Genomic DNA, 24109 nt, shown 5'->3' with positions numbered 1-24109 from the left:
AAGACAACTAATCACAACACCCTGCGACCGAGAGGGAAGGCTCCGCTACCGTACAGCGCGCACGCTCGACGCCGAGCCCGGGACCCTGAGGGTGGGCGAGGCGAAGGGGCGCGAGGGATTTTGAGGGCGAGTAGGAGGGGGAGGCGGTCCGTGAGGGCGGCGGAGCGCGAGACGGCGGGTGGGCGAGGTGATAATGTGAGGAAGACGAGGCGAGACGAGGCGAGGGAGAGTAGAGAGAGAGGACGAGAGAGAGAGAGAGAGGAAAGGCGAGGCGGGAGACCAGGCGTTTTGGAAGAGGGCGGGGGGATATTGATGGGGGATCACGACGATGATGCGGATCGAGTCGAGGTGGCGATGAGGAGGATTATGCCTCGCCGGCGCCGGCCTCGCCCTGCTGCTGCTGCTGCTGCTGCTGAGCCTGCTCCTCCTGGACGCTCTGGACGCGACGCTCCTTCTCCGACTCGAGCTGGTTGTACAGGAGGAAGAGCGCCTTCTCGTTGTTCCTGAGGGGGACAGACAGGGTCAGTGCTCGTCCTCGGCAAGTGCGAGGAAGACGGGGAGAGAGAAAGAGAGACGCACTCGGGAAGGCCCGAGATGACGAACATGCGCTCGCCCGTCTCGTCGTGCGCCGTCTTGGCGATGTTGATGCGCGAACCCGACAGGCGACGGATCTCGTTGATCTTGGTGCCGCCGCGGCCGATGATGCAGCCCCTGCGCGCGTCGGAGAACGAGGTCAGGGAGGAACGCAAAGGCGAAGAGAGAGAGAGGGAGAGGGAGCGGGACGTACACCATGTCGCTCGGGATGCTGATCTTCTGCTCCCTCCAGTTGGGGTCGCTCTCGTTGCCGACGACCGTGCCGGCGAGGCTCTGGCCGGGCGCGAACTGGCCCTGGCCCTGCGCCGCACCCGCACCGGCCGCGCCCTGCGCGCCGCCCGCCGCCGCCGCGCCGGCACCGCCCTGTCGCCGCGCACCGCCGGCACCGCCCTGCGCGCCGGCGCCGTTGCGGAAGCCGCTTTGCTGCTGCTGCTGCTGGCCCGGCGCGCCGCCGCTCATGGGCGCGCGCGGCTGGCGAGGCTGACCTGCGCCGGCAAACGCGCCGCCCTGCTGCTGCTGCGGGTAGGCGCCGTTGCCCTGCTGCTGCTGCTGGGGCACCTGGTGGCCCTGAGCGCCGACGGCGCCCGCGCCGCCGAGGCCCTCGGCGCCCGGGTGGTACAGGACGGTGCCCTGCGAGCGGTCCCAGTCATCGATGAGGCACTTGGCGATCTCCTGGACGGCGATGCGGACGCCCTCGGGCTGGCCCGTCACCTCGACGATGCGCTCGGTCGACTGGGGGAGCATCTCCTTGCTCGCGACCATGCGGGCCGAGGCGAGCTCCTGGATCTGGCGGATCTTGGAGCCGCCCTTGCCGATGACCGAGCCGATGAGGAGGTGCGAGATGAGGAGGCGGATCGAGGCCGACGCGGACGGCGAGGGGGCGGCGCCACCCTCGGGCGTGGCAGCCGACGTGGGCGACGGGACCGGGTTCTCGAGGATGGTCTGGGCGACGAGCGAGTAGGCCTGGCGGGGGCGATACGAGGGTCAATGAGGCAGTTCTGCGGAGCACGAGAGACCGGCACAGAGAGAGAGAGGGGACGGACCTTTGCGACGCTGTCGACGGTGCCGCCGATCGAGAGGACGCGGTCGGGGACGCCGGGGACGACCTTGGAGACGCCGGCCTTGACGGTGGCGTCCTGGCGGATCTGGGCGATGGTGGCACCGCCGCGGCCAATGATGACACCTGTACGAGAGAGAGAGGGGAACGAGGAGGAGGGGGAGGGAGGGGGAGGAGGACAAGGTCAGTCTCGTCGCGTCTTGGCGGAGTGTGCGCGCGTGCAGGATGGTCCGAGAGCTGTGCGTGTGCGACTCAAGGGCCCAGCTGCAGCTCGCGGGACGCAGGCGAGCGAGCACGCGCTAGGCGGTTTTTCCGGCTCGTTGGCGAGGCGAGGTGCTCGACGGCGACTCGCGCTCCGAGGCCCGTTGTCGCGCCCACTCGGCGCAGCGAGCTCGCACAACTCGCCCGAGACGCGTCCCGCACAGCTCGGGGGGCCGGGAGGGGAGAAAGAGGGGCGGCGAGCTTACCGGCCTCCTTGCTCGAGACGAGGGCGCGCAGGGTGAGGCCGTCGTCTTCGGTCTGGCCAGGCTGGTGGATGCCCTCGTACGCGTCCGGGTTGGCGCTGTTGGCGATGGTGGCGGCGGTCGGGGCAGCGGCGGGCGTGTTGGTCGGCGGGCCCTGGGTCGACGACGACGACGAAGTGGTGGGCGCACTCGCCGGGGTCGCGGCAGCCGGCGCAGCGGCAGAGGGGGAGGACGGGGCGGCAGAGTCGGACATGGTCGCGGGGGAGGGAGAAAGAGGGGGAGGCGGAGAGAGGGGAGGAGCGAGAGACGGAGGATCAGAGGAGACCCGGTTCGACGACGACGACCTCAGAGGAGCGCATCGCCTATTCTGCTTACCAGCTCGCAATACTATTCCCGCGAAATACAACCTCGCGTTTCTCTCTCTCTCGCTTGCACCAACTCGTCGCAACGTCGACTGCAGCGCTCTACACCGGCACGCTCGCCACCTTGTCGATCCCGTCGAGCAGCGCCCCCCACTTGGTCCACGGCACGAGCATGAGCTGCCCCTTGGTCTCGACCCCGAACGCCTCGCTCCCGTCCTCTTGCCGCCGCCCTCGCGAGTACTCAAACACGTGCTTGTGCGACGCCACCTGCGAGCGCGCGTTCGCCGTCATCAGTCGACCATCGACGCCGTGAGAGAAAGAGAGAGAGGGCGCACCTTCTCGACCGCCTCGTCCTCGGCGTGGTACACCCACAGCTTGTCCTCGCCCGCGTTGCCCGCCTCGCCCGGCGCCGCCCCCTTGCGCCCCTTCTTCTTCTTGGGCCCGCCGAGCACGGCCGCCCGCATGCTCGCCTCGGCGACGAGCGCCGCCTCGAGCGCCGCGTTCGGGTCCGAGTCGAGGTCGGCCGCCGTCGACCGGAACACGCGCGACAGGAACAGGAGGTGCGAAAAGTGGTACGGCTCGTTCTGCGCGACGTGCGTGCGACGACAAGAGTCAGTAAGCGCCTCGCACGTCGAGACAGCCAAGGTCGGCGAGAGCACGACTGCGTCGGGCTCCTGCACGACAAGGCTATCGCAGAGAGAGGCTGGGACGCACCTCGTCACGGGCCCACTGGAGTTCCTCGTCGAGCATCTTGTACATGGGCGGCACAATCTGCGCCGGCATGTTGACGAGGCGCTCGCTCAGGACGAGACCGACGTGCTTGGGCGCCGCCGCGGTCGACGGCTCGGCCGGGTGCGCGAGGAGCGACGATAGCTCGGCGTGGAAGGGGGACGATGCCGGGAGCTTGGCGAGGAGGTACGACGTGAGGGCCGACAGCGCCTTGTGGTCCTGCGGGCACAGAGGGGCACCTGTCAGCTCCGGCGCGCCCTCCGAGAGCTCGAGAGCGGGACAAGGGGGAACGGTCTGGGACGCACCTTGTGCACGTTGAGGTTGAGGACGGTCAAGACGGCGTACGGGTCGCCCTCGGCCGCCTTGTCGTCGTCGTCGCCGCCGTCCGTCTTGACGGTCGAGCCGACGAGCTTCTGCTCGAGGACGAGGTCGGCCACGCCGCCGAGGTCGAAGGACGCGGCGTCGCCCTGGACGAGCTGCGACAGGAGGAGCTTGATCGAGTGGTAGTCTTGCGGCTGAGGGTCGAAGAACGAGAACGAGACGTCGAGCATCTGTGGCGGGCCGGGGGGCGGCAGGGTCAGCTCTCGGGGACTCACAAGGATCTGCTGAGGACAGAGTGCTCACCTCGGTGTCGGTGCCAGGCCCATCGTCGCTGTCGTCGTCGTCGTCGTCGTCGTCGCGACCGCGGCGCTTGCTGCCCTTCTTGGGGGCCGCGCCGGGTGCCTGGGTGGCAGGCTGGTCGACGTCCATGGTGCTGGCCGAGTCCTTCTTGGCGGCGGCACGCTTGGGCATCGTGGCTCGAGCAACGAGGTGGAGCGGGAGAGTTGGGCGATGAAGCGGGGGTGCGAGGTGAGGGGACGACGGGTGGGTGTTCTGGCGGGCTTGCACGGTCGAGTAGTCGCTGTGGTGCTGCTCTGGGCACTGCTGAGCGCTCTGGATGAGGTCGGGAGCGAGGTGCGGCGCCGTTGGTCGACCGTGCTCACGCTGGATCCTGGTTCCGCTTCAACTTGCTCTCGCACCCGCTTCTTCTCCAGGGTTCTGCGCGTCATTCGTCCCCTGGCTCTCGTCGCAATGCATTCAGCCTCGCCGCAGAACCATCGCGAGCTGTTCTACATGACGCTGCGCACGCTCGAGCGAAGCGGACTCGTTCACGCTCCTTGCAGCAGCGAGGTCCGCTCGACGGTCGTCTCGACCAGTGCGGTAGTGGCGAAAGGATGCTGCTGCACGCCGTCGCTCTCCTCTGTGTCGCCTGTGCGAGACGCCAAGCGCAGGAGAGCTCGCCAAAGCTTCGAAAGGCGACCACCGAGCGTGCGTGGCGCTTCGCGCGCAGCTCTCGTCCATCACCGGCACAGTATCGCCTCGAGAGCGAGTCTGCCGAAGCCTGGAGCATAGCTGATAGCCCGCACGAGAGCAGGACGCGGGGATGAGCGCCGAGAGGGAGGCTGCAGCACAGACCGACCGTCTTCGAGAGCCCCAGCACTCTGTGTTGTTCAACCTACTCGAGGACCGCTCTGAGACGGGCAGGAGAGACACCCGTCCGACTCTGAGCTCGCCAGCTGTCGACACGCGAGAGTTGGACAGGGGTCGGACGCGAACGCGGTCGCGAGAGCTTCGAGTACGTGGCGAGGGAGGGCAGCGCGTCTCGGAAGCCGTAGCTCACACCGACTGCGAGGACCTGACGAGCAGTTGAGCGCTCCAGGTCGCGACGACGGCGGCGTAGAGCCGTCATCAGCGGAACGAGGAGGAGGGCGAGGACGCGCCACGACGAGGGATCGTTGGCGGGTGCGAGGCAGCTCGAGAGCGCGAGAAGAAGCTAGCTGAGAGCCTGCAGCGCACAGCTGCGCTCTGCGAGATGCGAGGAGGTAGAGGACGAGGTGAGAGGTGCGGCCGCCTCTCTTCCTTCTACCGTTCACTGCGAGCGACAGCGATGGCCACGTCGCGCGAGGGCTAATTCTCTGGGCAAGACCGAAAGCGACTCTTTCAGAATGAAGTTGCGTCTTTGCAGGCCCGAGCGGTGGAGTTGCCGACTGTGCGCAGGCTGGCTCGGGTCGGCGCGCTCCTCGTCTCTCTCGCTTCTCGCTCTCCTCGTCTCGCAACCTCGCACCCAGCGCACTACCAGCCAGCTCACACCTACGCGCACACCTTCTGGCTCGACGTCCGTCCGCTTTCGCCTCCTCACTCGCCCTCGTCGCTCCAACGAGGTCAACATACACTCGCTCGCCCATCTCGCCCACCCCTCTCCTCCCACTCACCTCCCGCCAGGCCCGCCTACGCCTACGTCCTGGGTACCGACACCCTCACGAGTACCGCCTACGCCCCTCTAGACGCCCCTCGTCCTCGCCCCACCGCCCCGTCGCCCCGTCCTTCTCCTCGACCGACCGTCCTCTCCCTCCCCGCGACCCCGCCACCGACATGCCCACCGCCCATTGCTCTTCATGCTCGACTACCTCGCCTACGCCGGCGAGTGCGCCACCCACCGTCAAGAAGCCGCAAGCCCGGCGCCCGGCCCCGCTCAAGGACTTCGCCTCGAACCGCCCGCGCTCCTTCTCCGTCTGGTGCGTCGAGCTCCCGAGCGGTGCCGTCGCCGAGATCCACACGTACTCACTCGATCTCCCTGTGTGCAACAGCCCGCCGCCGAGCCCGTCCGCCTTCGACGAGGACGCGCTCGACCGCCCAGCTTCCACTGCGCCTGGCCGTCGCTCGGTCGCGAGCACGCCGGGCCCCGACGACAGCGTCGACACGTCGTTCCAGAGCATCGAGTTCGTCGTCGAACCGCCGAGCAGCGCTGCGAGCTCGAGTCGCTCGCGTACGCCGAGCCCGGCCGGCCGTCGCCAGAGCGCCGCCATCCCGATCCGCCCGCCGACCTACTTTGCGCCGTCGGCCTCGGCCGGCAAGTGCTTCCAGGAGCAGATCCAGCCCCTCGTCTACTTTGACGTGCAGCACCCGTCCACGTTCGGCCACTTCAGCAACCCGTACCTCGTCGCCGAGCCGACCTCGCGCTTCCCTGCCGTCGCCGTCGCGCCGCAGCACGTCTACAGCCCGTCGATCCCGTACTACGAGGTCTACCCCGAGGTCCAGTACCCGTACATCACGTCGCCGCCGTCGCCGATGGGCGGAACGTGCCCGGTCGACCCGTCGTTCTCCCTCGTCCAGCCGTCGTCGCCCTTTGCGCCGCACCCGCCGGCCTTCCAGTCGCACATCTACGAGCCAGCGTCCTTCCAGTCGGCCTGGCCGATCCCGAATCAGTACCTCGACACGGCCTCGCCGCCGTTCGTCTCGCCGCCGGCATCGCCCGGCCTGAGCAACGACGGCGCGACCGCCTCCTCGACGCACGAGCAGGCCAAGCCGAGCCTCACCGCCATCGAGTCGACGACGGGCACCGTCTACCCGCTCGTGCCGACGGCCGAGTACCCTGTCCCGCCGACCGTGCGCGGGCTCCTCGCGCGAGGCGACCACTTCTTCAGCTCGGGCACGTGCAAGTTCTTCGACGTTCTCAAGGTGCGCCCGGACACTCTCTTGCTCTCTCGACCTCGAGCGACATTGCCCTGACCCGTCGTTCCCGTACCCGCAGGGCTACGGCTTCATCATCGACGACCACAAGGACCTCGCCGCCGACGGTGCGTCCTCTTCCTCCACCTCGCTCGCCTCCCTCGAGCCGTATCGTGACCCTCTTTGACGCACGCAGTCTTCGTACACTACACTGGCATCGACGTTCTTCGCGGCTTCCGCTGCCTGACCGAGAACGAGCGTGTACGTCCCGCTCGATCCCCTCGTCCTCGTCGGCCGGTGACTTACCAGCTTTCGCCTGCCGCAGGTCGAGTACGTCCTCACGAATCACTCGGCGGGCGGCTACCAGGCTCTGCGTGTCATCGGCGAGTTCGGTGCGTCCTCATTTCTCCCTCGGCGGCGGCGAAAGTGCAGAATTGACCTTTTGCTCTTTCCCGCAGGCGCGCCGCTCAAGGGCCTCTCGGACGAGGGCAACGCCAAGGCCGTCTGCCGCACGCCGATCCAGCGCCAGTCGACGCCTGTCGCCGGCGCCCCGAACGCGCTCGTCGAGCCCGCCACGGTCCGCAAGCCCGTCCCGCTCGCGCCGCAGCAGCAGGCCAACTGGAAGCCGCCGCACATGCGCACGCCGCAGCCGAGGAAGAACGCGTCGTCGCAGTCGCCACGGTCGTACTCGCGCCTGGCGTTCGCGCCGCGTGCGGCGTGAGCTCCTCGCCGCCGCTCAAGTTGGGAAGGTCGATGGCGCCGGTCCTCTTTCTCTTTCAGCCTCCCTTCCCTTTCCTTCGTTCCTCCTCCCCTTTCGCCTCTCTCAGTCTCAGCCTCTCTCCTGTCCCTCGCACCCGCATTTGCAGACCCGCTTGATCCCCCTCGCAGTACCTCCTCGCCCGGCACCATTTGCAGCCACCTTCCCTCCCTCTCTATCTCCCTCGACGCACCTTTTGCCACCCCGAGTCCCCTCGCAATACTACGCACGCTTTGCCAGAGAGAGCCTCGACCCTGACCTCGAATGCGAGCGCGACGAGCGAGAGAAAGGCGACTGAGAACCCGGTCGACGACAGCTTGCTCGAGCTCTCGACTCTTTCCAGGCGCTTCTGTCGCGCTCAGCAGCGGAAGACTGTCGTCGCTCTGGCCGAGCGGACGAAAGGAGGGCGCTGAACCGAGCCAAAAAGCCACGCTCTCGCTTCACTGCCCTCGCCCGCTCGGACCTCCTTTTCATCCTTCTTCTCCTTCTTCACATGGGGCTCTCAGACCCCTTGCCTCGCCTCGAAGCTCCTTCTCCTCACGTGCTCGACATCTCACGCCTTGACGATGCGTGGGCGGTACGAGAGGGCTTGCAAGTCATGGGAGCGTTCTCGGGCGCGCGCCGGGTCGCCCTGCTCTCCGATCTCTCGCTCGCCGGACTCGAGCGCGCCAGAAGGGAGAGAGACGGATAGGCATTACACAGCGATAGAAGGAGAGACGATGTAGGGACTGCTAGGGAAAAGAGAAGGGGCTGGGCTAGATCGGGAGCCGCGCGCCATCGTTGCCGACCGGCGTCTCCCACCAACAACACGCGCTCGAGCACGACAGGGTGACGCCAGGACGACGGTGCGACAGATAGGCAGATATAGTGGACGAGGAGGGAGAGAGAAGGAGAGGCGGCGAGGCGGTGCTCGTCGCCTTTTTGGGGGTGGTCCAGACCGGCACTCGCTCAGGCAGCGACAGCCTCGACCTCGACGGCAGGCTTGACCTTCTGGCACGACTTGCGCGACGCCGGGGCGAACGAGCGAATCTTGATGGCGCCGGCGTTGGGCAAGCGAGTGTCGCCGACGAGGAAGCGGTCGACCTCGGCGGCCGTCTGACGGCCCTCGTTGATGCCGTGCACGATGAGCGACTGCGGGAGGCGAGCGAGGCAATGTCAGGAGCTGCAGAGCGAAAGGGAAAGAGAGAGAGAGAGAGAGAAGAGGGGACGCACCTGGCCGCGCCTGCAGTCGCCGGCGGCAAAGACGCCGTCGACGGCGGTGGCGTACTTGCCCTGGGGCGTCTTGATGTTGGAGCGGCCGTCCTGCTCGAGGCCGAGCGCCTTGATGGCCGCGTCCTCGGGGCCGAGGAAGCCGAGGGCGAGGAGGATGATGTCGGCCGGGAAGAACTCTTGCGACTCGGGCACCTCGCTCATCTTCCACTGGCCGACGGCGTCCTTCTCCCACGCGACGCGCATCGTGTTGACGCCGGCGATGCGGCCGTCGGGGCCGGCGACAAACTCCTTGGTCGAGATCGAGTACTGCACGAGGGCGAAGAAGCGAGTCAGGGAGCGAAAGCGAGAAGAAGGCTGAATGCGTGCGCCAGACGTACCTCGCGAGGGTCCTGCAAAGCGGTCGGCGACCTCGGCGTGACCATAGTCTGTGCGAGTGCGAGGGTCAGGGAGGAACGTGGCGGTCGAGCGAGCGAGAGAGAAGAGGACGCACCGGTCCTGAAGACGCGCGGCCACTGCGGCCAAGGGTTGTCGCTCGCGCGAGCCGACGGCGGCTGCGGCAGAAGCTCGAAGTTGACGACCGAGGTCGCGCCGTGACGGATCGAGGTACCGCTGCGAAGGAGGAAGTGGATCGAGGGGAAGAGGACAGGGAAGGGCAAGTTGAGAAGGTCAGTTCGAGATTCGCCAAGTCGCCCGCTCTGCTCGCTCGTACGAAGAGGACGGCGTAGACGCACATGCAGTCGTTGCCCGTGTCGCCGCCGCCGATGACGATGACGTTCTTGCCCTTGGCCGAGATGAAGTTGTCGTCGTCGAGGTTCGAGTCAAGGAGCGACTGCGGGTGCGGCAAGACGACGTCAATGACCGTCCTCGACCGTGCGACAGGACGAGAAGAGAGGGCGAGGGCGCACCTTGGTGTTCTGCTGGAGGAACTCCATGGCAAAGTGGATGCCGCCGAGCTCGCGGTTCTTCATCTTGAGGTCGCGAGGCCAGGTGGCGCCGGTCGCCATGATGAGCGCGTCGTTCTCGGCCCGGATCTCGTTGACGTCGTGCGTCTTGCCGACGTGCGCGTTGTTGACGAACTGGACGCCCTCGTCGGCCATGAGGTCGATGCGGCGCTGGACGACGCGCTTGTCGAGCTTCATGTTCGGGATGCCGTACATGAGGAGGCCGCCGAAGCGGTCGTTGCGGTCGTAGACGGTGACCGAGTGGCCGGCCTTGTTGAGCTGGTCGGCGGCGGCGAGACCGGCTGGGCCCGAACCGATGACGGCGACCTTCTTGCCCGTGCGTGCGCTCGGCGGCGCCGGCTTGATCCAGCCCATCTCCCAGCCCTTGTCGATGATGGCGGCCTCGATGCTCTTGATGCCGACAGGCGCCTCGTTGATGCCGAGGACGCACGCACCCTCGCACGGCGCCGGGCACACGCGACCGGTGAACTCGGGGAAGTTGTTGGTCATGAGGAGGCGGTCGAGGGCGTCGCGCCACTGGCCCTTGAAGACGAGGTCGTTCCACTTGGGGATGACGTTGCCGATCGGGCAGCCCGACTCGGACTGGCAGAACGGCACGCCGCAGTCCATGCAGCGCGCGCTCTGGACCTTGAGCTCGTCCTCGTTGAGGCGGGTCGAGATCTCGGCCCAGTCCTGGGTGCGCTTGCGCGGGTTGCGGTACGCCTCGGTGAGGCGCTTGTACGTCTTGAACCCGCGGACCTTGTCGAGTGTCTGGACGCGCTTCTTGGCGGCCGTCGCGTCGACCATGCTGTCCTCGAGGTCGCCGACGGCGGGCTCGGCGACGTGCTTGTCGTTCTCGACAGGGACGGCCGCAGCCTCCTCGACAGGGGCGAGCTTGGGCTGCGCCGACGTAAAGTTGCGCTTCTTGGACGCGGCGGCGCGGACCTTCTCGGCCTCGAGGACCGCCTTGTAGTCGAGCGGCATGACGCGCACGAAGCGCGGGAGGACCTGGTTGAACGAGCGCAGGATCGTGGCGGCGAGCGTCGAGCCCGTGTGGTGCTTGTGGTCCTCGATCATGCCGCGCAGGGCGGCGATCTCGTGCGGGTCGTTGACCGTGTCGAGCTCGACCATCTCGAGGTTGACCTTGGCCCGGAAGTCGCGAGCGGCGTCAAACACGTAGGCGATACCGCCCGACATGCCCGCCGCAAAGTTGCGGCCGGTCGAGCCGAGGATGACGACGCGCCCGCCCGTCATGTACTCGCAGCCGTGGTCGCCGCAGCCCTCGACGACGGCGACGGCGCCCGAGTTGCGGACGGCGAAGCGCTCGGCCGAGATACCGCGAATGTAGGCCTCGCCGCTCGTCGCGCCGTACAGGCACGTGTTGCCGACCTGCGACGAGAGGGAAAGCTCGAGTCAGGTTCTGCTCAAGGACGACGACAGGCGCAGGGAAAAGGGTCGACGACTCGAGAGGAAGGGGTAATGACAGGGGAGGAAGAGAGGGCGAGAGAGGGAAGGGGAGGCAGAGAGCGAGAGAGAGAAGACGTACGATGATGTTCTCCTCGGCCTTGAACGTCGAGCTCTCGTGCGGGTAGACGATGATGCGGCCGCCCGACAGGCCCTTGCCGACGTAGTCGTTGGCCTCGCCCTCGAGGCGGAACGTGATGCCAGGAGCGAGGAACGCGCCGAGCGACTGGCCGGCCGAACCCTTGGCGACGATGTGGATCGTGTCCTTGGGCAAGCCGTCCTCGCCGTAGCGCTTCGAGACGTGGTTCGACAGGGTGGTACCGAGAGCACGACTGTGGGTCGAGCGAGAGGTGAGTGAGGGGCGCCAGGGGAGGGGAGGAGAGGAAGGGGAAGCAGGGGGACGCACTCAGTGTTGACGACCTCGCAGTCGATCCGGACGGGCAGGCCCTTGGTGAGCGCGAGCTCGCTCTCCATGATGAACCTGTACACGAAATCGAGAGGGTCAGTACAAGGAGGGAGGGAGGGAGAGAGAAAAGGGGGCGCACTTGTTGTCGAGGCGGAGGTGGAGCTTGTGCTCCTGCGCGACGGCCTTGTACGTCGCGACGCCGGGGCGCATCTCCCACGCCGGCTTGAGGAGCGCCGACAGGTCGAGGCTGGCCGTCTTGGGGTTGCGGAGCGCCTCGTCGACCTTGAGAAGGTCGGCCCGGCCGACCATCTCGTTGATCGTGCGGAAGCCGAGCTTGGCCATGATGCTGCGCAACTCCTCGGCGACGTAGTAGAAGAAGTTGATGACGTGCTCGGGCTGACCGGTGAACTTGGCGCGCAGCGACGGGTCCTGGGTCGCGATGCCGACCGGGCACGTGTTGAGGTGGCACCTGCAGGTCGAAAATGGTCAGTTCATCGTCCCCGAACGTCCCAGAACGACGCGTTATATACTTTTTCATCATGACACAGCCCAAGGCGATAAGGGGTGTTGTAGCAAAGCCATACTCCTCTGCGCCGAGGAGGGTCGCGATGGCGACGTCGCGGCCCGTGCGGATCTGCCCGTCGGTCTGGAGCGTTACCCGGCCGCGCAGGTCGTTGAGGACGAGCGTCTGGTGCGTCTCGGCGAGGCCGAGCTCCCACGGGAGGCCGGCGTACTTGATGCCGGTCCATCGCGACGCGCCCGTGCCGCCGTCGTGGCCCGACACGAGGATGTGGTCGGCGCGAGCTTTGGCGACGCCCGACGCGACGACGCCGACGCCGACTTCGGACACGAGCTTGACCGAGATGCGGGCGCGAGGGTTCTGCAAGGAGGAAGACGGGATTTGAGAAGGTCGAGTCAGGATCTGCTTCTTCCGCTCGGTCGACGAGGGGAGGAACGAGCCGACGCACTGCGCACTTGAGGTCGTAGATGAGCTCCTTGAGGTCCTCGATCGAGTAGATGTCGTGGTGCGGCGGCGGCGAGATGAGGCCGACGCCCGGCGTCGAGTGACGGGTGCGGGCGATGCTCTTCGACACCTTGTGGCCGGGCAGCTCGCCGCCCTCGCCGGGCTTGGCGCCTTGCGCCATCTGCGAAAAGAGGAGGAAGGAGGCACGGCGTGAGTGACCGACTCGAAAGAGCTCGAGAGGAAGGGCAGGACTCGGGGCGCACCTTGATCTGAAGCTCGTCGGCGTCGCTCAGGTAGGCGCTCGTGACGCCGAACCGGCCCGACGCGATCTGCTTGATGGCCGAGCGCATCGTGTCGCCGTTGGGCATGATCTCGGACCGTGCGGCGTCCTCGCCGCCCTCGCCCGTGTTGCTCTTGCCGCCGATGCGGTTCATGGCGACGGCGAGACTCGAGTGCGCCTCCATCGAGATCGAGCCGTAGCTCATGGCGCCCGTGACACAGCGCTTGACGATCTCGTGCCACGGCTCGACCTGCTCGAGCGGGATCGGGTCGGCCTGCTCAAAGTCGAAGTCGAGGAGGCCTCGGAGCGTGACGGCGCGGACCTGGCGCCGAGCGTTGGCCGAGTACGCGTCGTACGACTTCTGGTTCTTCTCGCGGACGGCGTCCTGGAGCGAGGCGATGCTCGCCGGGTCGTTGATGTGCGCCTCGCCGTTGAGGCGCCAGTGGTACTCGCCCGTCTCGGGCAGGCCGGGTGCGCAAACCGTCTCGCGCGACGGGTAGCCACGCTCGTGCAGCTCGAGGGCGTCGAGGGCGAGAAGCTCGAAGCCGCTGCCCGAGATGCGCGACGCCGTGCCGAGGAAGCACTTCTCGACGACGTCGGCGTGCAGGCCGAGGATCTCGAAGATCTGCGAGCCTGCGGAGAGAGAACGTGTACATGTCGAACGGAGGAGGCGAGGGGGACGAGGCATGCGAGAGGGAGGGGATAGTCGAGGCAGAAGGAGGAGCGAGGGAAGATGGGGAAGGAGGGGGGCAAGGTCAGCTCGGGTCTCTTTCGATACGGCGAGAGGGGACGCACCTCGGTACCCGGCGAGCGTCGAGATGCCCATCTTGGACAGGACCTTGAGGATGCCGTTGTTGACGGCGGCGATGTAGTTCTTGACGACCTGCTCGTCGGTGAGGTCGACCTGTACGGGCGCGCGATGACGAGGGCAATGAGGATCAGTGCGTGCTCACCGCTCGTACGTACACGACGAGAGTTAAGACATGGGAGGCAGAGAAAGGGAGAGGGAGAGAGAGAGTGAACGAGGACGCACCTTGAGAAGGCCTTCGCGGCGGATCTTGAGGAGCGCCTCGAAGCAGAGCCACGGGCAGACGGCGTCGGCGCCGTAGCCGATGAGGACACAGACGTGGTGGACCTCGCGCGCGTCGGCACTCTCGACGACGAGGGCGATCTTGCTGCGCTGCTTGGTGCGCACGAGGTGGTGGTGGACGCCGCCGGTCGCGACGGCGCTCGACAGGGCGACGCGGTCGGCCGACAGGGCCCGGTCCGACAGGACGACGACGCGCACGCCTTGCTCGACGGCCTCGGTCACCTCGGAGCAGACGCGGTCGAGGGCGGCGGCGTAGCCGGCAACGCCCTCGTCCTTGGTGAACGTCGTGTCGATCGTGCGCTCCTGCCACGCCGGGTACACGGCGCCGAGCTTCTTGAGGGCCTCGGTCTCCTCGACCGACAGGATGGGCGACGTGAGGTGCAGGCGCGAGGCCTGGGCCTGCGACATCTCGAGGAGGTTGCCCTCGTTGCCGAGCGAGATGTCGAGGCTCATGACGATCGCCTCGCGGATGGGGTCGATCGGCGGGTTGGTGACCTGGGCGAAGAGCTGGCGGAAGTAGTCGTACGCGAGGCGGGGCGCGGTCGCCATGCAGGCGAGCGGCGCGTCGTTGCCCATCGAGCCGAGCGCCTCCTTGCCCTCGTTGACGAGCGGGCGCAGGAGGAGGTCGAGCTGCTCGAACGAGTAGCCCTCGGCGAGCAGGCGCGGGTCGGTCGACACCGAGCTCTCGTCGAGCGGGACCGACAGCTGGTGGCCCTTGGCGCGCTCCTTGGCCATGATGTCGGGCAGGCGCAGGAGCTCGTTGGCGATCCAGTTGGCGAACGGCTGGCGACGCGCGGTCGACATCTTGAGCTCCTTGTCGTCGACGATGCGGCCCTCGAGCGTGTCGACGAGGAGCATCTTGCCCGGCTGGAGGCGGCCCTTGCGCGTCACCTTCTCGGGCTCGACAGCGATCGTGCCGACCTCGCTCGCGCAGATGATGATGTCGTCGGTCGTCGTGATCCAGCGGCACGGGCGCAGGCCGTTGCGGTCGAGGTTGGCGCCGCAGAACCGGCCGTCCGAGAACGTGAACAGGGCGGGACCGTCCCAGGGCTGCGAGAGGGCGCGCGAAGGACGAGGAGAGGGTCAGGAGGGCTCGAGGCTCGGACTCGTGCTCGAGAGAGAGGGGACGCACCTCCATGACGCACGACGCCCACTGGTAGAAGGCGCGCTTCTCGGGCTCCATCTCGGTCGAGTTGGCCTCGGGGATCATGAGCATGACGGCCTCGTGCATCTTGAGGACGCCGTTGACGATGAGGAGCTCGAGGACGTTGTCGAACGCGGCCGAGTCGGACCCGCCCGTCTCGATGATCGGGTACAGGAGCTCGAGCTCGTCGCCGAAGCGCTCGGAGCGCATGCTGCCCTCGCGCGCGCGCATCCAGTTCTTGTTGCCGCGCACCGTGTTGATCTCGCCGTTGTGGGCGGCCCACCGCATGGGCTGCGCGCGGTCCCACGAGGGGAACGTGTTGGTCGAGAACCGCGAGTGGACGAGGCAGAAGTGCGACGCGAACAGGACGTGGTTCAGGTCGTGGTAGTAGGCGTACACCTGGACGGGCGACAGCTGGCCCTTGTACACGATGTTCTTGGTCGACAGCGAGCAGATGTAGAACCCGCTCTCGAGCTTGAGCGTGTGCGTCGCGTGCTTGCGCAAGACGTACAGCTGCCGCTCGAACTGCTTCTCGTCGAGGTCGCCGCCCTGCGACTCGGTCGTGTCGGCGCCGTAGTGGTTCTTGAGGACGACGAACGGCTGGAGGATGATGGGCTCGCGCGAGAAGGACGCCGGGCCGAGCAGGGTCGAGTCGACGGGGACGTGGCGCCACCCGAGGACGCGCAGGCCGAGCTTGTCGGCGAGGCTCGTGAACGTCGCCTTCTGCTGCTTGAGGGCCGGGTCGCGCGTCCAGTTGGGCGTCGTCGGCTTGCGGAAGAAGAGGTTGCCGACGGCGTACTCGCCCTCGGCCGGGAGCTTGACGCCGAGGTCGCGCTCGCCCTCGCGCACGAAGAAGCCGTGCGGGATGCCGACCATGACGCCTGCGCCGTCGCCGTCGCGCGAGTCGGCACCGGTGGCGCCGCGGTGGGTCATGTTGCCTGCGAGGAGGAGAAACACGGCGAGTTAGTCCCGAGGCGCTCGAGCTGGACGCCGCGTCGAAAGGGACGCACAGAGGAGGTTGCGAGCATCGCTGACGATCTGCGCGGATAGGGTGCACAGGGTCAGCGATTGTCGAGGGAACCGGTAACCGGACGAGGCGCCCGCACGGGCCGAGGACGAGGACGAGGGCGCACCTTGTGCGACGGCTTGCCCTTGATGTGGCAGACAAAGCCGACACTGCGGACGGGGCGAACGAGAGAGTCAGTCTAGGCTGGATGGAGAGAGCGGGTCGTCGAGAAGCACGTGCGGACTCACCCGCAGGCGTCCTTCTCCTCGTCCGGGTTGTACAGGCCCTGCTTGGCGGGGAGGCCGCCGAGGACGTCGTCGCGCAGGACGCCCTCTGCGTGCGGGCCGCGGTCGTCGGCGTCGGTCGCGGTAGCCGAGTCGAGGGATGCGCCCGAGCCGGACGAGTGGTCGCGGGCGGCGCTCAGGCGGGCGAGGGCGGCATCGTCGCCGGCGTGATCGTCGGGGCCCGGGTGGTGCTGGTGGTTGACAGGGGTGGCGTGGGCGAGGGTCGGGGCCATCACACGGCGCACAGCGAGGACGGGTGGCTGTGGGTGGAGGGACGAGGTGGGGGGGTGCGCGGGTGCACGGGGAAGAGCGACGCGGGCGCGGTGCTTGAAAGGCGCGCGGTGGACGGGTCGAGAGACGAGGTCGCGCTAGGTCGAGCTGGTGTCGAAGCTTTGGCGAGGCGAGGGAGAGGGAGGGAGCGAGGGACGAGATAAGGGGCAACACGCTCAAGAAGACGCCGTTCGCTCTCTCTCTCGCTCTCCCTGTCCATCGAGCCGGCTCTGCTCTCCCTCGGCTGCGCTTGCTGCACCCTGTGACCTCGCCCCTCGCCCTCTGCGCCCTCCCTCGCCCTCCCTGCAGGCTCCCCTCAGCTCCCGCCTCCTCGTCGACCAACAGCCGCGAGCGCTTTCCACCCTTCCACGACGGCCACCTGACTCGAGTTCCGTGCGCTGCGCTGTGTGCACCTGGGTCACCTGAGCGGCGCACGCGCTGTGCCTGCTCGTGCACCTTTTGCATCCCCCCGTTCCCTCCCGCTGCTCTTCCTTCGCGGTCGAGGCTCGTCTCGCGCTGTCGCTTCCGACCAATCACAACGCTTCAGTCTCTGCCTCTGCGCCGGCCGCAATCGCCGGCCAAGCCGGACCCCGTCGATTCCGTCGGTCCGCCGCCAACTCGGCCGGCCCTCTCTCGGCGACGTTCTGCTTCTCTCTCCTCGCTTGGACGTGCCCGCTCTCCTTTCGCGCATCTGCTGCAGGCACATCGAGCTCGTTCGACCTCGTCTGTTGAGCTTCTGCCGGCCTGAGCCCGCCGACTCGCCGGCCGGCCGTCGAGTCGACGCTCGAGCAGCGCTCCCGAGCCTCCCTCGTCTCAAAGCCAGCTTGTTGCTCCCTCGTTACCGCTGTCGAAGCTCCAGCTGCTACGAGCGCGCGACGGCGAAGCTGCGCACCCGCCGTCTTCCGCTCTGGGCGAGCAGCCGTCGAGGCCCGCGCGAGCCTGCTCTGCGCGGTCGCTTCAGCCTGCAGCGCTTTCTTGCTGCCTCGGCCCTGTCTAACCTTGACAACTGTCACTCTCGCTTTCGTTCTGCTCGTCAAAGCGGGACCGATCAGAGGCCAGTGTGACAGCTCACGAGGAATTGGGTCGAGGCTCGAACGCGCTCTTTTGCAGGCTGCAGCTCGACGCTGCGGGGTGCCAGGAGGGGAATATACTGCTCGTGCGAGTCATGATGGAGAGAACGAGGGGATGCAGGGGCGTGCGAGAGGGGGAGAGAGAGAGTGGGAGAGAGGGTCCGGGAGCTCAGGCGGTCCGAAGCTTCTTGCTCGCTGCTTGAGGCGACGCCGTCTTCTCGCGCCTGAGCGGCGACAGAGCGCGACGCAGCAATAGCGGGCGACGACGAGCGGGGAGAAGCAGAAGGTGCGAGGCGGGCGAGGAGGAAAGGAGGAGAGAACGAGTCAGCGCCGTGTTCTCGAGCGAGGAGACAGGGGACGCAGCTGCGGGTGTGGGCAGAGCCTCTCGTCGCGCCCAACGACCTCGATGCGAGTCACATATGTCGTTCATGCACAGGGAGGGAGCGAGAGAGAGGGAGGGAGAATCTTGTCTACGAGGCGAGGTCTAGGGAGGTGTAACGAGGGGGTGGGGGAGGAAGGGAAGGGGGCAGGAGGACGCGTGCGCCTTACTTGTTGGCGGTCGAGAAGTACTCCTTGGACGCGGTCGGGTCGGGCTTGATGGTCGCGTTGTTCTTGTCCTCGTCCCAGTTGGCCGGGCACACCTCGCCGTGCTCCTCGACGAACTGGAACGCCTTGATGAGGCGGATCGTCTCGTCGACCGAGCGGCCGACGGGAAGGTCGTTGATCGTGATCTGGCGGAGGGTGCCCTTGGGGTCGATGAGGAACAGGCCGCGCAGGGCGACGCCGGCGTCCTCGAGGAGGACGCCATAGTCGCGCGAGATCTTCATGCTCTTGTCGGCGACGAGCTTGAGCTTGAGGTTGGGGCCGAGGCCGCCCTCGTCGCGCTTGGTGTTGGCCCACGCGAGGTGCGAGTACTCCGAGTCGGTCGAGACGGCGAGGACCTCGGCGCCGAGCTTCTCAAAGTCGGCGAGGCGCTCGTTGAAGGCGAGGATCTCGGTCGGGCAGACGAAGGTGACTAGTCGTGTGCAACGGTGTGCAGGAGGCAGGGTCGGAGGTCGGCGCGGGCGAAGGAGGAGAAGGACGGGCGGAAGATGGTCAGCGTGAGGTCCCGGGACCACAGAGGACGATCGCGGGAGAGACAGTGCTCACAGTCCATCGGGTAGAAGAAGAGCACGAGCCACTTGCCGAGGAAGTCGGCGTTCTTGACAGTCTGCGAGAAGGAGGAGGTGCGGGTCAGCAACATGCTCGAAGCCGAGGGGGGTTCGTGACGGCCGACACGCGAACGAGCGCATGGCGGCGAGCCGGGGCCTGCATCGGCGGCTACTGCGCGAGCACGCACGGCCGGCCACCCTCGCAAGATAGACGAGAGAGGGGAGGGAGCGCACCTCGAAGAAGCCGTCGACGACGGCGGTGGCCTCGAAGGCCGGGGCGGGACGCTGAACGAGGGCAACCATGTTTCTGCAGTAGTCGCAAGTGGGCAGGGTGGGCGAGGGAGGCGCAGATGGTGGCGGAGTGCGATGGAAGGCGAGGGATGGCGGCAACGAGGGGGAGAAGACGGGGGAAGTCAGCTCGTCGCGCAGGCTAGAGTGTGGCGAAATCTGTGATGGTACGCACATTGAGATGGCGAGAAGAGTGAGAGGGTGAGGGAGGAAAGAGAGATGAACGCCGTCGTCGTCGTCGTCGGCAGTTCGCTCGAGTTTGTCATCCGGCAGCCGCCGAATCTCACAGTTTGCACGACTCGAGCTCGTACATGACAGGCCACAGCGAGATCGACCTGCCGTACGCAGTCTAAGATCCGCCTTATCACCGCGATCAAGTCGATACGAGAGAGTGAGAGGAGCGTCCGAGCGACTCCGCGGACTTTTGATCAACCTCTCTGCCCTCTCCCACCACCTCGACCATGGCTTCCACCGCACCAGTCGACTCTGTGCCGCCCGAGCTGAGCGAGGTCGAGCAGAAGCAGCTTGACGCCGCCAACGCAGAGCGCGAGCGCCGCGAGCAAGATGGTCAGCTCCGCCCCGAACCGGCCCTCCCTCACGACTGCTCGCGACGAGGGCCGGGACCGTCGAGCAGCGCACGAGCAGCCTACCTGTCGGATCGGTGCAGCGCACGCGCAGGTTGGACCAGGTCAGGGAGCGCAGGCCCCCGAGGTTCGAGTGAACGAGGCGGTGCTGTTCTTGCGGGCCCAGCACGCTGCGGGATCAAGCACGGCTGGGCGCACGGTCGTCGCGAGGAGCCGTCAGCAACCCGTCCATTGAACGATGTACTGACGAGCGCGCCTCTCCTCCTCGCAGCCCTCCCCTACCGCTGGCGCCAAACGCTCAACGACGTGACGGTCTCGGTCCCTGTGCCGCCCGGGACTCGCGGCAAGCAGCTCGACGTCGTCCTGCGCAAAGACTCCATTCGCGTCGGCCTCAAGGGCGAGCCACCCGTCATCGAGGGGACGTTCCCCAAGGAGATCAAGGTCGACGACTCGACCTGGACCCTCGGTGCGCCCCTCTTTCCTCCTTGTTGCCAGGTCTGCCTACCTCATAAGGACCTTGCGCTCACCCTCGTTGGCCCCCATCTGCCTCTCCCTCGTCCCCTGCCCGCAGACGACTCGCGCGAGGTCACCATCTCGCTCGAGAAGGTGGACCAGCAGTCATGGTGGCCGCACGTCGTCACGAGCGCGCCCAAGATCGACACGACCAAGATCACGCCCGAAAACTCCAAGCTGAGCGACCTCGACGGCGAGACGCGCGCCATGGTCGAGAAGATGATGGTGCGTCCCCTCCCCTTCCCTCCTCGTGTGGGTGTCGCGGTGCGAGGCCGTGTCGGACCGCAAGAACGAGGGATCAGATACTGGCTATTCCCTGCCTCACGCCGCAGTACGACAACCAGCAGAAGGTGCGTCACGGGCCTCTCGAGCCTTCTTTCTCGTCTCGAGCAGACGCCTCGGGTTCTCGGCCTCGCGTCGACAGACGGCCGTCGTTGACTCGCCTTCTCACACGTCGCAGCAAATGGGCAAGCCGTCGTCCGACGAGCAGCGCAAGGCCGAGGTGCGTCTCGCCGTCCCCCTTCGCCGTCACCTCTGGCTCTCCCTCTCGCGACCATGACTGAACTTGTCCTTCTTTCTCCCTCGCACCTCACGGTCCGCAGATGCTCCGCAAGTTTCAGGAGCAGCACCCGGAGATGGATTTCTCGAAGGCCAAGATTGGCTGAACGTGAGGCCGCCTTCTCGAGGCGAGCGCGAGGGAAAGGAGGACGAGCGGCGCAACGAGCAATGCATCCAGCAGTACCTCTACGGACGTGTTCGCGTCTGCGAGAGAGAAAGACAGGATGCGTGGGTTCTCGAGAGCTAGCGCGCTCCCCTCGTCGCGGGCGAGGAGGAGGAGGACGAGTTGCGTTCCTCAGCCACCCTGCGCACGGCTACCGACGCCTGCTACACAACTAGAGCCTCTCTCTAGACCGACCCGGACTCGCCCGCCGAGCCACACTCGCCGCCCTCTCGTTCTCCCACCCGACCCGGCTTCATCAGCTCGCCCACCCGACTTTCGACCCTCCCTCCTCACCATGGTCCTCGAGCAGGTCTACATCTGTCGGCATGGCTTTCGGTGCGTCCCAGCTCCCCCTCTAGCCCCCACCCCCGGCCCTCCCCCAATCTGCCTCTCGAGCCGGGCTGACCACACCGTCACTCCTGCACCGCAGCCTGTCGTGGGAGACGTCGGTCTGGAAATCGCCGACAGGCATCCCTCGCGACCCGCCGTTGTCGTCGCACGGCGTCGACCAGGCCAAGGAGCTCGCCGCGTTCCTGAAGGAGGAGCTCGGCGTCTCGAGCAAGGAGGAGGCTCGCGAGAAGGGCGTCGTCATCCTCAGCAGGTGCGCTCGCGACATTCTACCTGAGCGCACGGTACCGAGGAGATCAACTGACCACGCCCTTGCCCGCCCTGCAGTCCCTTGTACCGCTGCGTCCAGACGGCGACGCCGACAGCTCAAGCCCTCGACCTACCCATCTTCATCGAGCCTGGCCTCGGTGCGTCCCTCGTCTCTCACAAGTGCCGAGCGGCCCACACTGAGTCTGCCCGTCAACAGCCGAGTGGTACCTCCCCGTCCGCCGCGGCCTGCACCCGGCGCTCGCGTCGGCGTCGTTCCTCAAGCAGTACTTTCCGCTCGTCGACGACTCGCAGCCGTCCTCGGCCCGCTCTACCGCGCCTCTCGACCCGTGGTCGCCGCTCGTCATGCCTCCTCGGACCGGCGAGTCGATCCGGGCCGTCCACGCGCGGTGCGACGTCCTGTCGCGCGCGCTCGTCGAGGCGCTCGAAGCGCGAGGCGCCAAGACCGTCGTCGTCTTTTCACACGCGGCGACCGTGATTGCGCTGTCGCGCGCGTTCGCCGAGGACCTGCCGCGAGAGCTGCTCGCGGGCGCCAAGGAGGGCGAGGTCGAGCCGCTCGGCGAGTGGAATGACGGCGAGCGGCTGAGCGTCGGCGCAGCGACGTGCAGCGTGAGCAAGTTCTCGAGGGCCCTCGGGGGCGAGGCCGGCGAGGGCAAGCAGTGGACGAGGGAGTGGGACGGGCGGACCGACTTTATGGAGCGAGGCGAGGAGCGCAGGTGGGACTTTACGTTCGTCGAGGTGCGCTCGACTCTCTCTCTCTCCCTCTATCCCTCTCGAGTCGAGGGCGCAGTACTGACCTCGACTGGCCGGGTGTGCGCTGCGCAGGAGATTGAGGAGGACGGCCTGCTCGACGGCAAGGAGGTGTCGGCGACGGCGTCGGACAACTACAAGGAGCTGCCGACCGCTGCGCCCAAGGAGACGGTCGCCAACGAGGCGAGGGAGGGCAAGCTGTGAAAGGGAGCAAGGTTGGACGATTGCGGAGGTTGGTGCGCGGAGAGGCGGATGAAATTGGCGGGGTACGAGGGCGGCGGTTGGTCGTCGAGGTGACGAGCGTTGTGACGAGCGAGGTGTACAGACGCAGTATCGTCTCTGGCCAGAGCAGCTCTAGAGAGAGAGCGCGACTCTGAAAAGGCGAGTGGGCGGCGACGGCGCGGGCGGCGGCAAGAGACGAACGAGGACGGACCCCCCCCCGAGTCTCGTCCCCGACAGCTCGGCGCACCTCGAGACAACGACTCCGCCAGCGCACCAGTCCAGCACAAGCCGCACCCGAGCTGCCCCTCGCCAACCGCAAGCCCGCCCACGCCGGTAACCGCGCTTTCACGCCCCAGCATCCCGCCCGTCCAGCCTCGTCCACCCGCCACCGGTCGAGTGCAGCGCTCTGGTGCACAGCAGCAAGGTGAGCACCATCTCTTGCCCATGCCTCGTGCGCGCCCGCATGTCGCGACCATGGGCCAGAGACGGCGGCGCCGCGGTGGAGGTCACTGGACGACGACGACGACAGACCGCGTCGCCCTCGCATCGGGGCGAGCAGCGGCTGGCGTGTGCGAGGACGACCGTTGTGCTCGGTCTCTGTCGCGGCAGCGCACCGGTACTTCCGCACCGGCGCAGCGTCCTGACCCTGTCCCTCTCCTCCTCGATGCAGCTCCGCCCCCACCCTGTCCGCCATGTCGGCACCTGCGACCTCTTTCGCCCCGCCGACATCCTCGGCACCCGTCACCGCGCCTCCCGAGCGGCCGTCGTACGGCACCCAGTCGCGCCAGCACTCGCGCTCGTCGTCCCAGCTCGCGACCCTCGCCTCGCTCGCCCTATCGCCGCGCACGCCCGCCGCCGCCCTGCCCAGCAGCCCCAGGGCAGGCTCGCTACGTCCTCTGGCGCCACTTGCGCCGATCGACCCGAGCAACTCGTCGACGGCGCACGGCGGACGCGGCACGGCGAGCCCGCGCGGGTCCCGTCGGCCGAGCGCGAGCAGCAGCAGCAGCAGCAGCGACGACGAGCGCGCGCGGCACTGCCGCAGCGACCAGTCGTCGGAGCGCGAGCGCACCGGTTCCGGCTCGACCGCGCCGAGCACGAGCAGCGCCGACTCGTCGTTCGCGCCCGCCGTCGACGGCAAGCAGGCGCGCAAGGACCGCCGCTCAACCTTTCCCGCGGCCCTCCCGACGCTCGCGTCGGCCTCGGCATCGCCCTCGCCCATCTCGTCCCCTCGAGACATGCCGGCGAGCAACCGCTCGTCTGGCCGGTCCTCGCCCTCGTCCCTCCCTCCCACCGACCCCGCGTCCCCTGCGCACTCGTCCTTTCCTTCGACGTCGACCTCGCTCGCCCAGTTCATCCAGCACAAGCGCCGCCAGGCCTCGGCGCCGTACTACGCGAGCGCCCGCAGCCAGAGCCTGTTCTCGCCCGGCGCGGGTTTCTCGCTCGGGCCCAGCTCGACCGAGGCGGGCTCTCTGGCGGCGACCGACGACGGCGCTCGGCCGGCCGACGCCGTTGCCGCCGAGCGAGCGACGAGTCGGCCCCGCTCGCGCGCGGCCTCTCGTCGCGCGACGGCGATGGGCATCTCGCTCCAGACGACCGGGCTCGGGCCGCCCGAGGTCGACGGCGGCCTCGTCGTGACGCCGACGACCGAGGAGTGGCGCGTGCTCGGGAGCGAGCTGAGCGAC

General features: G+C 67.5%; 7 protein-coding genes across 7 annotated transcripts; 3 read left to right on the top strand and 4 right to left on the bottom strand.

Annotated features, from left to right (window-relative positions):
• Window positions 1-96: 96 nt before the first annotated feature.
• Window positions 97-2368, bottom strand: RHOBADRAFT_32505 (uncharacterized protein; the record flags this gene model as incomplete). The annotated part of the gene is made up of 6 exons (XM_018413035.1): window positions 97-503; window positions 580-711; window positions 788-957; window positions 1174-1557; window positions 1638-1777; window positions 2119-2368. The coding sequence occupies 6 exons, from the start codon at window positions 2366-2368 to the stop codon at window positions 365-367; spliced, it is 1215 nt and encodes a 404-aa protein (XP_018273951.1). The 3' UTR covers window positions 97-364.
• A 187-nt stretch (window positions 2369-2555) lies between these two features.
• RHOBADRAFT_32502 (uncharacterized protein) lies at window positions 2556-3757 on the bottom strand (the record flags this gene model as incomplete). Its single annotated transcript, XM_018413034.1, has 4 exons — window positions 2556-2744; window positions 2813-3061; window positions 3192-3425; window positions 3512-3757. 4 exons carry the CDS (start codon window positions 3755-3757, stop codon window positions 2580-2582), a joined length of 894 nt encoding a protein of 297 aa, XP_018273950.1. The 3' UTR covers window positions 2556-2579.
• A 1861-nt stretch (window positions 3758-5618) lies between these two features.
• Window positions 5619-7416, top strand: RHOBADRAFT_40444 (uncharacterized protein; the record flags this gene model as incomplete). The annotated part of the gene is made up of 6 exons (XM_018413711.1): window positions 5619-5761; window positions 5834-6704; window positions 6778-6823; window positions 6892-6956; window positions 7021-7087; window positions 7154-7416. The coding sequence occupies 6 exons, from the start codon at window positions 5619-5621 to the stop codon at window positions 7414-7416; spliced, it is 1455 nt and encodes a 484-aa protein (XP_018273949.1).
• A 711-nt stretch (window positions 7417-8127) lies between these two features.
• On the bottom strand, window positions 8128-16476 carry RHOBADRAFT_50434 (uncharacterized protein; the record flags this gene model as incomplete). Its single annotated transcript, XM_018415314.1, has 18 exons — window positions 8128-8583; window positions 8665-8970; window positions 9073-9089; window positions 9155-9273; window positions 9396-9493; window positions 9570-10994; window positions 11152-11401; window positions 11476-11550; window positions 11615-11944; window positions 12060-12355; window positions 12444-12620; window positions 12703-13352; window positions 13515-13623; window positions 13753-14859; window positions 14942-15891; window positions 15964-15991; window positions 16087-16129; window positions 16208-16476. 18 exons carry the CDS (start codon window positions 16474-16476, stop codon window positions 8401-8403), a joined length of 6432 nt encoding a protein of 2143 aa, XP_018273948.1. The 3' UTR covers window positions 8128-8400.
• Window positions 16477-17596: 1120 nt separating this feature from the next.
• RHOBADRAFT_65815 (uncharacterized protein) lies at window positions 17597-19225 on the bottom strand. Its single transcript, XM_018418784.1, has 5 exons — window positions 19198-19225; window positions 18969-19041; window positions 18733-18793; window positions 18133-18598; window positions 17597-17807 (listed from the first exon to the last, which is right to left on the bottom strand). The coding sequence occupies exons 2-5, from the start codon at window positions 19035-19037 to the stop codon at window positions 17753-17755; spliced, it is 651 nt and encodes a 216-aa protein (XP_018273947.1). The 5' UTR covers window positions 19038-19041; window positions 19198-19225; the 3' UTR covers window positions 17597-17752.
• Window positions 19226-19483: 258 nt separating this feature from the next.
• Window positions 19484-20784, top strand: RHOBADRAFT_40441 (uncharacterized protein; the record flags this gene model as incomplete). The annotated part of the gene is made up of 6 exons (XM_018413710.1): window positions 19484-19589; window positions 19878-20072; window positions 20178-20344; window positions 20452-20469; window positions 20580-20621; window positions 20722-20784. The coding sequence occupies 6 exons, from the start codon at window positions 19484-19486 to the stop codon at window positions 20782-20784; spliced, it is 591 nt and encodes a 196-aa protein (XP_018273946.1).
• Window positions 20785-20995: 211 nt separating this feature from the next.
• Window positions 20996-22549, top strand: RHOBADRAFT_50431 (uncharacterized protein). The gene is made up of 5 exons (XM_018415313.1): window positions 20996-21176; window positions 21271-21441; window positions 21516-21595; window positions 21655-22193; window positions 22281-22549. Exons 1-5 carry the CDS (start codon window positions 21136-21138, stop codon window positions 22407-22409), a joined length of 960 nt encoding a protein of 319 aa, XP_018273945.1. The 5' UTR covers window positions 20996-21135; the 3' UTR covers window positions 22410-22549.
• The last annotated feature ends 1560 nt before the right edge of the window (window positions 22550-24109 follow it).

This window comes from Rhodotorula graminis (genome assembly GCF_001329695.1).
Source record: "Rhodotorula graminis WP1 unplaced genomic scaffold RHOBAscaffold_1, whole genome shotgun sequence".
NCBI classification, from domain to species: domain Eukaryota; kingdom Fungi; phylum Basidiomycota; class Microbotryomycetes; order Sporidiobolales; family Sporidiobolaceae; genus Rhodotorula; species Rhodotorula graminis.
Note: the sequence above shows the minus strand (reverse complement) of the source record. Positions and strands in the feature narration are given on the sequence as shown.

Excerpts from the sequence above, each read along its gene's own strand:
- RHOBADRAFT_50431 (XM_018415313.1), top strand. The coding sequence starts at position 21,136 with ATGGTCCTCGAGCAGGTCTACATCTGTCGGCATGGCTTTCG. Across the intron at positions 21,177-21,270 it reads ATCTGTCGGCATGGCTTTCG|CCTGTCGTGGGAGACGTCGG; the intron begins GTGCGTCCCAGC and ends CCTGCACCGCAG. Across the intron at positions 21,442-21,515 it reads GGCGTCGTCATCCTCAGCAG|TCCCTTGTACCGCTGCGTCC; the intron begins GTGCGCTCGCGA and ends CCCGCCCTGCAG.
- RHOBADRAFT_65815 (XM_018418784.1), bottom strand. The coding sequence starts at position 19,037 with ATGGTTGCCCTCGTTCAGCGTCCCGCCCCGGCCTTCGAGGCCACCGCC. Across the intron at positions 18,794-18,968 it reads TCGTCGACGGCTTCTTCGAG|ACTGTCAAGAACGCCGACTT; the intron begins GTGCGCTCCCTC and ends TCCTTCTCGCAG. Across the intron at positions 18,599-18,732 it reads CTTCTTCTACCCGATGGACT|TCACCTTCGTCTGCCCGACC; the intron begins GTGAGCACTGTC and ends GCACACGACTAG.